The sequence below is a fragment of the Hypanus sabinus genome, chromosome 12 (genome assembly GCF_030144855.1).
Source record: "Hypanus sabinus isolate sHypSab1 chromosome 12, sHypSab1.hap1, whole genome shotgun sequence".
Lineage (NCBI taxonomy): Eukaryota > Metazoa > Chordata > Chondrichthyes > Myliobatiformes > Dasyatidae > Hypanus > Hypanus sabinus.
The window spans coordinates 54053447-54066537 of record NC_082717.1 but is presented as its reverse complement, the minus strand read 5'-3'; the positions used below and the strand labels follow the sequence as shown (position 1 = coordinate 54066537).

Genomic DNA, 13091 nt, shown 5'->3' with positions numbered 1-13091 from the left:
CACAATCTTCCAACTGAAATGAATACCCTCTCCCCAGCACCCAAACACAAACCACAGCATCTCAAGTAACAAAAAAATCACAATTATTAATGGCTGAACTGTCCCCATCCAATTCTCATCGCAACTCCTTTACTTCACCAATCCAATTCACAATTCCTAACTCCTGTCCTCACCCTCCCAGCTATCTCCCCATTGATTCTTGAAGCATACCACAATGTTAGGTTTCATCTGAGTTCCTGAAAATGTTTGTATTAGAAGAGCATGGGTATGTCCAATCTCATTTAAGGTCTCTTTAGGAACATAGGAGGCAATGCATTCTAACTAATTTCCTAGTTCTTTATGTATTTTTAAAAATAATTCCTAGGTAGCTTAGCAGCTAGTATAACACTATTACAGCACCAACGATCACTGACCTGGGTTCAATTTCCGCCCTTGCCAGTAAGGAGTTTGTACGTTTTCCTTGTGACCATGTGGGTTTCCTCTGAGTGCTCGGGTTTCCTCCCACATTCGACAAAAGTAAGGTTAGGATTAATGAGTTGTGGGAATGCTATGTCGATGCCAGAAGTGTGGCAATAATTGTGGCTGCCCAGAATATTCCTTGCTGATTTGATTTGATGTAAACAACTCATTTCACTGTATGTTTCCATATTTTGATGTACGTGTGACAAATAAAGCTAATCTTTATTCAATCTTTAAAGCTCACAAAATAACCATCATTGGCCTGGCATAATGATTGTTGTATCTTGGCAGGCTCCATTAAAATTCTAGATCCATTTCCAAGATCAATTAATTTTTGTCAAAGCTATACTAAATGAGTTTCCAAACTAAACTTGTAAACTTTCTTATATTAGGTATATATTACAAATATGATATTAATGATAAATGTGTCTTAGGTTCTGACAGGAAGGGACAATCTCAAATCAGGATTTTTAATTTAAGATAAACTTTGAAAAAGGAGAAATGAACTGAGCAAAATAAACTGTGAAAAGATAAACCTACAAACAATTGAATGCATTAGGGCTATGGTTTCATTTATGCAGCTTTGATCAGTGTAGTTTTTAGGAGGGATTTAGCAATACAATAAAATAGGGTTTTTGAAGAGACCCTTAGATAGGTACATGAAGCTGTTACGCCTGTGCCCCAACTCTGAGGGGCCGAAGGGTACAAAGTAACCCCCTCCTTTTTGAGAATCGCAACATCGCTATTAATTCAGGTCAGGAGACCCTGGAAATGAGAGAGAGAGACGTTTGGAATGTATCCTGGCCTCCGTGATACAAAGCCACGGATAACAACCATTGTCTCTTGGAGACAGAATTGTGTATTGAGTACTGTACTTCATGGAAGCCCTCAGGGAATGATCAGAGGGGGTTGGTTGAGGGATTGCATCATCCCAACCTGATTGACATCCGAGACCCCGTGAGTAAAGATAAAAGAGGGTCTGGGGAAGAACCCCTTTAGACGCACCAGGAGAAACACTAGAAATCCTGTGACAGCGTTTAATAGCGACAGCCGGTGGAAGGCCCATGTGTGTCCCTTCCCATTGCCCGGGATTGAGGCCTTACCACTGAAGACGGCTTAGCTAAAGAAGAGGTCACCACCGATGACATTTCGAAGGATCGACATCATAAAAAGGAAAACGGGCAAGTTCTAAAAACATTGTCTCTCCCTCCAACCAAAAGCTGCAGCCTGAATGAACTTGAGTGACTTTTATATTTCCATCGGACAATACATTATCCCCTAGACAACGATAGAGCTATTTCTTATTGGTTATTATTATACCCGCGCTTTTAGATTTAGTATTGATGACGTATATTATCTGTATGTTTGCATTGATATTATTTTTGTGTATTTTTATCAATAAATACAGTTAAAAATAGTACCATCAGACTTCAATGGACCTCTCTATCTTTGCTGGTAAGTGACCCAGTTAGGGGGTTCATAACAGAACTTAGAAAATTAGAAGGCTATGCGGTAGGGAAATGTTGGGCAGTTTCTAGAGGTTACATGGTCGGCCCAAATTGTGGGCCAAAGGGCCTATAATATGCTGGAAATTTCTATGTTTCTACGTAATACAGAATATAGCATTCACACATTTTAGTATATTTTTAAATTTATTTTTGTTTACTGACTTAATTGCTTCCTCGAAGCAATTTGTAAGGCACAAGATATATACATCCCAAAGAGAAAGAAGGATTTTAAAGGAAAATTGATGCAACCATGGCTAATGAGAGAAGTCAAAGCCAGCATCAAATCCACAGAGAGGGCATATAATAGAACACAAGTTATTGGGAAGTTATTGTGAAGCTTTTAAAAACAAACAGAAGGCAACTAAAAAAAAATGGAATACGAAAGAAAGCTAGCCAATAATATTTAAGAGGATATCAAAAATTTCTTCAGATACATAAAGTATAAAAGACAGGTGAAAGAGGATATTGGACTGCTGGAAAACAATGTTGGAGAGGTAGTAATGAGGGACAATGAAATGGCAGATGAACTGAATAAGTATTTTGTGTCAGTCTTCACAAAAGAAGCCACTAGCAGTATGGTGGAAGTTCCAGGTGTCAGAGGTCATTAAATGTGTGAAGTTACCATAACTAGAGAGAAAGTTATTGGGAAGTTGAAAGTCAGAAGGCAGATGTCATCTGGACCAGATGGTATACAGAGTTCTGAAAAAGGTGGCTGAAGACAGTGTGGAGGCATTAGTAATGAATTTTCCAGAAACACTAGATTCTGGAATGGTTCCTGGAAGACTGAAAAATTGAGTTGAATTGGCTTTATTATTTACATCCTTCACATCCATGAGGGGTAAAAATCTTTACATTACGTCGCCATCTAAGTGTGCAATGTGCAATTTATAGTAATTTGTAATAAATAGAATGTACAACAACACAGTCAATATAGCATAGAAATATAATTGTATCAGTGTGAATTAATCAGCCTGACGGCCTGGTGGAAGAAGCTGTCCCAGAGCCTGTTAGTCCTGGCTTTTATGTTGCAGTACCGTTTCCCGGATGGTAGCAGCTGAAATAGCTTGTGGTTGGGGATTACCCCAGTGATCCTTTGGGGCCTTTTAACACACCTGTCTCTGTAATGTCCTGAATAGTGGGGGTTTACATTTACAGATGAGCTGGGCTGTCTGCATCACTCTCTGCAGAGTCTGGCGATTAGGGAAGTACAGTTCCCATACCAGGCAGTGATGCAGCCAGTTAGGGTGCTCTCAATTGTACCTCCATAGAACGTCCAAGTAGAAAGTGTCTTAAGGACAAATCTGAGCTAATAGAACAATTGCAGAAGACCAACAACAGCAAACATATGCACGATGAGATCAAAGAGGTCACAATGCAAAAGAAAAGCAGGGCAACAACAGGATATATAAAAGCAAAAGACGGATCTACAATTATGGAAAAAGGAAAACTAATGCAAAAATGGTCTGAACACGTCAAAGACTATACGACGACAAAGACCAAGAGGACAACTTTGATATTGGCAACAATAACAAGGGCCCAGCAATACTGAAAGAAGAAGTGGAACATGCTGTGAAGAAAATGCGAAAGGAGAAATCATCAGGACCAGATAACATTCCAGTTGAACAGTATGAAGTGCTAGGAGATTTTGGTGTAGAGAAATTAACAATCTTATTGAATAGAATATGCAACAGTGGCAAAGTACCAGAAGATCTTTTAAAGCCAGTATTCATTGCACTGCCAAAGAAACCAGGTGCAAGAGTGTGGACAACAGAGAACAATTAGTTTAATGAGCCACCTCACAAAAATTCTACTTAGAATCATCATGCTTAGAATAAGAAACAAAATTAAACCAGAGATTAGTGAAGAACAGTGCAGCTTTGTTGAAGGCAAAGGAATATCAAACGCAACTTATATTCTCAGAAATATTATTGAAAGGTCAATAGAATTACAAGACCTACACTTCTGTTTCATTGACTACACAAAAGCCTTTGACACAGTGAAACACCAAGTCATTATGAAAATGCTTAAAGATATTAATAAAGACAGAAAAGTTCTAAGAATAATCAGGAATCTCTACTGGCAACAAAGTGCAGCCATACAGATAGACAACGAGATTGGTGAATATCAGCTAATAAGCGAGAAGTCAGACAGGGTTGTGTTCTATCACCAGACCTGTTCTCCCTGTATAGTGAAATCATCATGAGAACCTACAAGACCTCCCTGGAATAAGTATAGGAGGATACAATATCAACAACCTCTGCTATGGGATGATACAGTACTGATAGCAAACAGTGAAGTAAATTTGCAGAAACTAGTATCTACCATCAACACAGAGAGTGAAAGTCTTGGCCTAACCTTAAACAAAAAGAAAACTGAAGTAATGGTAATACCAAAGAAACCTGATACCCAAACTGCAGGATCCTATTGGGAAATGAAATCCTGAAACAAATTCACAACTTCAAGTACCTTGGATCATGGTAACATCTGATGGCAAATGCGAAACAGACATAAAAGCAAGAATAGCAATAGCAAGAACAGCATTTACAGAAATGAGAACCATCCTAACGAACAAGAAAATAGCAATTGACATCGGCCTTAGAACTCTCAGCTGCTACATTCTTCCTATATTGATGTATGGCTGAGAGTCATGGACCATCACAAATGCAATGGAAAAAAGAATCAATGCAGCAGAGATGTTATTCCTCAGAAGAATGCTATGCATATCATCTACAGACAGAATAACCAACGAAAATGTTCTACAGAGAACGAAAACAAAATGTACATTACTTAAAAAAAATCAGAAAACAGCAATCAAATTTCTTTGGACACATCATGTGAAGAGAGACGTTAGAACACTTAGTTACAACTGGAAAACTGGAAGGAAAAAGAAGCAGAGGCAGACAGAGAATGAAAGATGGATTAACATCACGGTTAGAAACAGGGGAGGCAACAACTACAATTTGGAGGGTCAGGGACTGTGATGGATGGAAAGACATGATCACTTACGCTGAACAGCAAGGCACCTGAACAGAAAGTCCTTAGGACTTGGGGACCCATACCAAACTTCTTCAACTGTCTGAGGTGAAAGAGGCACTGCTGTGCTTTTTTCACCACACAGCTGGTATGTACAGACCATGTGAGATCCTCAGTGATGTGTATGCTGAGGAACTTAAAAAGCTGTTCACCCTCTCAAGCCCAGATCCACTGATGTCAATAGGGGCTAGCCTGTTTCCATTCCTCCTTAGTCCACAACCAGCTCCTTTGTTTTTGTGACATTGAGGGAAAGGTTGTTTTCTTGACACCATTGTGTCAGGGTGATGACTTATTCTCTGTAGGCTGCCTCATTATTATTTGAGATTAGGCCAATCAATGGTATTGTCAGCAAATTTAATTAGCAAATTGGAGCTGTGGGTAGCAACACAGTCATGGATATACGGAGAGTATAGGAGGGGGCTTAGGACACAGCCCTGAGGGGCAGCTGTGTTGAGGGTCAGAGGGGCGGAGGTGAGGGAGCCCACTCTTATCACCTGCCAGCAATCTGACAGGATCCAGCTGCATAAGGCAGGGTGAAGGATGACCAATTCCTTTCTTCTTGTCAAGTCTGGGGGGAATTCTCTTTTAAAGAAGGGAGGGAGGCAGAAGAAAGGGAACTATAGACCAGTTAGTCTGACCTCAGTGGTTGGGAAGATATTGGAGTGGATTATTAAGGATGAAGTCTCAGAGTATTTGGAGGTACATTGTTAAAATAGGCTGCAGTCAGCATGGTTTCTTCAAGGGAAAATCTTGACTGACAAATCTGTTGGAATTCTTTGAACAGGTAACAAGCAGGATAGACAAAGGAGAATCAGTGGATGTTGTGTATTTGGATTTTCAGAAGGCCTTTGACAAGGTGCCACACTTGAGGCAGCTTAACAAGCTATGAGGCCATGGTATTACAGGAAAGAGTCTAGCATGGGTAAAGCAGTGGCTGATTGGCAGGAGGCAAAGGGTGGAAATAAAGGGAGTCTTTTCTGGTTAGCTACTGGTGACTAGTGGTTTTCCACAGTGGTCTGAGTTGGGACCAATTCCTTTTACTTTATAGGTCAATGATTTGGATGATGGAATTGATGGCTATGTTGAAAAGTTTGCAGATGATATGAAGATAGGTGGAGGGGCAGGTAGTTTTGAGGAAGTAGAGAGGCTACAGAAGGATTTAGAAAGATTAGTAGAATGAGCAAAGAAATGGTAGATGGATTACAGTGTTGGGAAGTATATGGTCATGCACTTTGTTCGAAGAAATGAAAGGGTTTCTATTTTCTCGATGGAGAGAAATACAAAAAATCTGAGGCAGAAAAGGATTTGGAGGTCATTGTGCAGGATTCTCTAAAGGTTAATTTACAGGTTGAGTCTGTGGTGAGGAAAGCAAATGCAATGTTAGCATTCATTTCAAGGGGGCTAGAACATAAAAGCAAAGATGTAATGTTGAAACTTTATAAAGCACTGGTGAGGTCTTACTTGGAGTATTGTGAGCAGGTTTTGGCCCCTTATCTTAGAAAGGATGTGCTGAAACTGTTAGGGTTCAAAGGAGATTCATGAAAATGATTCCAGGATTAAATGGCTTGTCATATGAAGAGTGCTTGATGGTTCTAGGCCTATGTTCACTAGAATTCAGAAGAATGAGGGGTAACCTCATTGAAATGAATTGAATGGTGAAATGTCCTGATAGAGTGGACGTGGAGAGGATGTTTCTTGCAGTGGGAGAGAATAAGACCAGAGGACTCAGCCTCAGAATACAGGGGTGCCCTTTTTGAATGGAGATGAGGAGGAATTTTTTTTAGCCAGAGGAAATGAATTTGTGGAATTCTTTACCACAGGCAGCTGTGGAGGCAAATTCTTTATTATAGTTAAGGCAGAGGTTGATAGATACTTGATTGGTCAGGGCACGAAGGGATGGGGGAGAAGGCAGGAGATTAGGGCTGAGAGGAAAATTGGATCAGCCATGATGAAATGGCAGAGTAAACTTGACAGGCCAAATGGCCTATTTCTGCTCCTATTTTTTATGGTCTTAATGCAGTTTAACACCATGTTTTCAGGAGTAGTTATGGACAGAGTATGCAAGTCATGGTTACATCTTATAAAGATATTTGAGATCCTTTCTAAACATGACTACTTTCAAATATATCCAACAAGCAGATTTGCCACTTCCTTACATTTACCCTTGCTCATTTATTATCAATGCATCGGTGATATTACATTCCTATTTAACTGTGGTACAGTGCTGCCTATAGCTACAGTACATTATTAGATGATGCTTTTGTCAGCTACCAATCTGGTTTGGAGATGTCATAATCAGGGGCATAGCATACAGCATTACATAGGATTAATGTCTCTTGGAAAAACCTTGCAGCTCAACTCAACAAGAACTGACTGGAAATCCTCCCTTCTGATGAAGATGTTAGGAGTCTCATAAGGAATCTTCAAGGGAACATAGGCACATTTTACAGCTCCCTATATGATGGGGAAAATTTATGTTCTCACCATTCCTCATACATATCAGTTCTCTGAGGAAGGTATAAACTTGGCAGCAAGGTAGCGTAGCTGTACGTGTAACACTTTACAGTACCAGCAATTAAAGTTTAATTCCTGCCGCAGCCTGTAATGAGCTTGTACATTCTCCCTGTTACCACGTGAGTTCCCTTCTCTTTCCTTCCACCTTCCAAAGAAGTATGGGTAAGGGTGGTAAATTGTAGGCATATTATGTTGGCGCTGGAAGCATGGTGACACGCATTGCCTCCAGCACATCCTCAGACTGTGATGATCATTGACGCAAAAGGGGCATTTCACTCTATTTTTATCTTTATCTCTTGGAGAATAAACCATTTTATGGTTTGGTGGGGTGAAAGCTGTGATGTCTATTGGCTTATTAGCGCAGAGTTAGGCAATGAAATTCAAGAGCTTCATGAGTTTAGTTCAAAAGACTATGTGGTTCTGCTCTCTCTGTGGCTAAGCCTTTTGTACATGGTAAGTCTTTGTGACCACTTCATGTAATGTATCCGCTTGAAGTACTGTTTCTCAATTAGATACATTTGTGAAAAGTATGGATAAGAACTCAAAACTTATAACCACACCATTCAGCTCAATTTTACTCCTTTATTCAGGAAGATCACAAATGATCTTTGATCTCAGTACCACTTTCAAGCACTAATGTTAAATCCTTAGTTCCCTTCATTTATTGACTGCCCATCACTAGAAATACAGTGAGGCACCTGCCATTAATCTTGATTGCCTTTGATAGTGCATCAAGTCTAGAGAAAGGGTTGCTCCTATGGAGGACCCATGAGTAAGTCTATTTAGCATATAAATTCTGGAACATGATCAGGTTTACCTTCTCTTGACTGCTAATATAATTGGTATGATATCTGATTATTGACTTTGTCTCACTTGTCACAGTACATTAGTGATATAAAATAAAAAGATATCTGGCAAAAGAGGAACCAATGCTCCCTCTAGAATTTCTGATTACTTAAAATAGATAAGAGGGATAAAAGATCTGACAAATCCACATCTGCTTAACCAGTATCTTCCTTTAGTCCTAAGAATGTCAGGATATTGAACCATAGAAGATTACAGCACAGAAACAGGCCTTTTGGCCCTTCTTGGCTGTGCCAAACTATTTTTCAGCCTAGTCTCACTGACCTGCACCTGGACCATATCCCTCCAAACACCTCTCATCCATGTACCTGTCCATGTGTTTCTTAAATGTTAAAAGTAAGCCCGATATATATTTATTCTCCCCATAAAAATTAAACTTCTAAGTATTTAACAGAAAAGCAGTTGTAATAACATAGCATACCTTTAGAGGCAGGGGATAAGGCTGCTCTCTTGATAGCGTAAGTCTTTAAACATCTTTCAAATATGTCATCCCAGAGTTCAACTACACCATCTTTGCCACCTGTAACAAATCCCTTTCAAGAAAACGTCATGATTAAGAGCAGTAAAACTGTTTTTTTCATTTTGTTTGAAAGATTCCAAGCAATTCATTAGAAAGACCAGCATGATCATCTATGCATGGATCCAAAAGAAATGGGAGAGATCTTAAATTAAATTGATCTTTTGCAACTGCATTTACTTGGGAGATGGACATAGAGTCTATAGTGCTGAGGTTCTGGATAGTATCTGAATATAGACAAGGAAATGTTTGCAGTCTTGGGCAAATTAGGGTGAATAAGCAAGACAAGGTGTCTCCTTGGACCTCTTGAAAGGCTAGTGCCTAAATGTACATTTTGAAATGTGCAGTGTACTAAATGGCATGGGTAACCAAGAATTTATGAACCCAAATCAATTGCACCATATGCAAGGCAACATTTTCTAGTTAAAATGAGGAACTGGTGGATTCTGAATTATGAAACTGTATGTCAATCCAACATTCAACAACTTAGCATTATTTGCTGAAGGTATAACACAATCTCAAGAAAAAACCATCTATCCCCTGCACCAAATGCAGGTGTCCCTTTTAAAAAAGATAATATGCTGCATTGCTTACTGAATATTGAAATAAATTAGCTTATAACATTCCCTGCATTTTGTATAAATTTACAGATTTGAAATCATTTTGGGGTGTCAAAAATATTGATCAAAAGCATTTAATTGAAGAATGCAACTTTGCCTAATCAGTGTTTCAATAAACACTGCCTAATGACTGACTTCTATTTTCAGTTTTGGTGGTAAACTGACAGTTGGATTTCTCACTCATATGCACTATTCCTTTTGAATGATGTTAGTAGAAGCTGATTTACAGACACTCATTTTTCACTCTTATTAAAATGCTCCCCATTATAGATTATTCTTCAAATGCAAAAAAAAATTCATTGATAATGATACAAAACTCTGGGCACCTTATCTAAAGCATGTAAAGCAAAAATAGGCCCATCATGGGCTTTGACTGTCTTGAGTAGAATGTTATTCTTCCATATGTAAACATCTCCACTTGCAGCTCCAGAAAAAATCATATCTTCCATTTGGCCATATGTCACTGACATCATTGTCTCCAGTTTCCCCATATTACCAAATACTCCACGCTTAGAGGTAAGACCACCACCTGAAATATGAGATATTTGATAGTAAAATTATAATCAACAGCTTTAATAAAAAGGATGAGTTGCAGTTCTAGTCTTATTTTTCCAATGACTATTTGAGTTTATAATGCTCTTCAGTAAATATGAATTTTAATTTGGCTAACTGGAATGGCGTATACACAATGCTGTAAAGAATTAGTGATCTGATATTGATTAGTGCATGTACTTCCTTGGTTAGAATAGCCAGAATTATTAAAACGTGCTTAATGTAATATTCCCACCTAAAAAGGCAGCTAATAAGTATCTATTTAAACATTGTATTCTTCTAAAGTAGGCAGAAATGCAGGTTTAATTTGATTTCAAAAGATAAAATACATTAAAGATTCTCACAATAATATATCTAAATGCAACACAAGATATATAATTTATGTATCATCAGCCAGTACTTTTGGAGTTAACGTTCTCAGAAACTTGGGCTATGCTTAAGTGGAATCTTCCACGTGTAACAATGGTATTCATTCAGTATTCTTAATTTCAATTACTGTCTCATTTTTTGAAATAATTTGAACCATGTAGAATTATAATAGTAGCAAAACTTTCCAAGAAGTTGTGGATTAATAGTGAAGTGTATATACTGCTAAGCAAACGCAGCAATCTATTTCTGATCAGCATACAGTTATTCTGTTAAGGAATAAATGTTCAAGATTATTCTGGTGAAATTCTTTTAACTTTCATTTGATATTTCTCTCAAACTAAACTATTAGAATTTTTTTACATGGGAGTAAAAAATTAGCAGCACTGACAATGCACTGCAAGTCCCACCTAAACTATGCTAGACATACTGTAGCTTTCCGACCCAGAGGCACTTTGCCAAGCTGGCAATTATATTTATTATTCAGATCTAAGTATTTTATTCATAATAAATGGCCTACGCAAATACATTTTATCTGCAACCCTACCTTCTCTCCAAACTTCTTGTGTTAATGCTTTGAGGTCATAAAGTGCCAAAGAAAATACAGTAGAGTCAAGTGCATTGATCCTGCTGTATGAGGGGAGGAAATCAGCATGCAAATCATGTTCAAGAGTGCTTTGGTGGAAAACAAACATGAAAATCATGCTTGTAGAGCTTGTCTGTACAGCATAGGTATGATTGGGATATTTAATTCATAAAACTAACTTTTTCTATCAGTAAGACCCATGAATGAAATGTAATTTCTTCATTCTCAAAAAAGAAATGATCCTTGTTACTGGATTCATTTCTTAAAGGATTGAAAAATTGACATTCTTGTATTTTCAGTTTGAAATGTGCCTATTCTAATGGATTTTCCCACCATTTTTAAGATATTTTTTGATTTTGTTGGATGCCAAAGGGTGATTTTTTCATGCAATTTAAAATAACAGTATCTATTTCCCATTTGGCAACTCTATATACTATGTTATTCAGAAAAAGCTGCGACTGAAGTGTGAATATATGCAAATGAGGTAATAAAAGTGTTCTAACAGCAGCAGGATATCATTCGAACTCTTTCCACACACAGAATCTAAGAGGAGAAGGATAAGTGGTTTTGCTTCAGATGAATACCATCAATCTGGCATATGACCAGACTGAGAAGTTGGCCTGCTTTGTGAATTACTGGGGGTTTTCCCAGCTTTTGAGGATTGACAGGAACGTGCAGCTAGGGGAGAGTGAAAACCATCAGGAAATGAACTTTTCCCCAAAGGTATACAGGAAAGGTACATGTCTGCTGGATCCAATATCTAATTCTTTCCTCTGCTTTTCCAAGTTCAGAAATAACCATTTCACAGCTGTTAAATTTACAGTAATTGACTCTCAAGTTTTAAAGAACAAAGCCTTGCATGGGTACTTTAATCATTGATTTAGTCCACCACAATATTAATAAGAAAGCTTCAAAGTAACCATAAGCAAGCCACCTAATCCCAATTTCTCTCCAAGTCTATCTGAACATGAGAAAGATGCAGTAAAACTCCCCTCATACATCCTGAGAATTATAATGTACTCTGTGTTTTATGTATATCCATGTGCATAGTTTAGTTACTTGAGATTTTTGAAATTCTGTCAATGTAAAAAAAAATGACTATTAAGCCTAACTGCATATGGGGATTTTACAAATTAATAAAGCACATTGAATTACCACCAGGAAGAGTAGCTCTACCATCATTTCTTTGACTTTCAGTAGTTAATTATACACCTGTACATACACTTTTTTTTACCAGAAATAACATTTTATAGGCACAAATATTAATATAGGTTGAGTACAACTTATCCAAAAATCCAAAAGCCTTCAAAATTTGTACAATACTGACGTGACGTCACAAATGAAGAATTCCACAAGGTGCTGGGAAGGTTCCCAAGAGATGAGCAGGTCTCTGCGCACCACAGACAGTTCTGAGAAGTGAACTCACATATGTAATGAACAGAAGTTAATGAAAAATAGAAAAACACTGCATAAAGTGAAAATTGAAGATCTCAAACAAGTATTGAAAAAGTGGATTCGTCAGCATCGGAGTGAACATATGCCGCTTAATGGTATGCTCATCATGAAACAAGCAAAGATCTATCACGATGAACTGAAAATTGAAGGTAATTGTGAATATATTAGCAGGCTAGTTGCAGAAATTTAAGAAAAGGCACAGCATTAAATTTTAAAATATTTGTGGTGATAAAGTGTCTGCTGATCATGAAGCAGCAGAGAAATTCATTGATTTGTTTGCCAAGGTACTGTAACCTTTAATCATAACAAAGCATCACAGGTGGAAACTGAAAGCGTGCCGTTATTTGTTGCTGTTTTACAGCCAGTTCAGATATTCTCCTGATGTTGCTGTGCTGCTTTTGTTACTCTGCACATATTATATTTTTATTATATTAATGTTGTGTAATAATTTTTACTGTTAAGTATATATTTGTGATGAACAAGAATAAGACAAAGGTTGCTAACTGGTAGCACATAAATTCAGAGTCAGAAATTATGGCGATCCAAATCTGTTATTATATATTCCAAAACTGAAACACTTCTGGCCCCAAGTACTTTGGATAAAAGGTACCAACCAG

General features: G+C 37.8%; 1 protein-coding gene across 2 annotated transcripts in view; it reads right to left on the bottom strand.

Moving 5' to 3' along the window:
* LOC132402888 (echinoderm microtubule-associated protein-like 6) overlaps positions 1–13091 on the bottom strand; it is a 352621-nt gene that overhangs the window by 144717 nt on the left and 194813 nt on the right. For both annotated transcript variants that reach the window (XM_059985945.1, XM_059985944.1), the window contains exons 18-19: positions 9842–10044; positions 8800–8911 (exon numbers count right to left, since the gene is read on the bottom strand). In XM_059985945.1, the coding sequence (XP_059841928.1) occupies positions 8800–8911; positions 9842–10044 (315 nt within the window). The remainder of the gene's footprint in view (positions 1–8799; positions 8912–9841; positions 10045–13091) is intronic.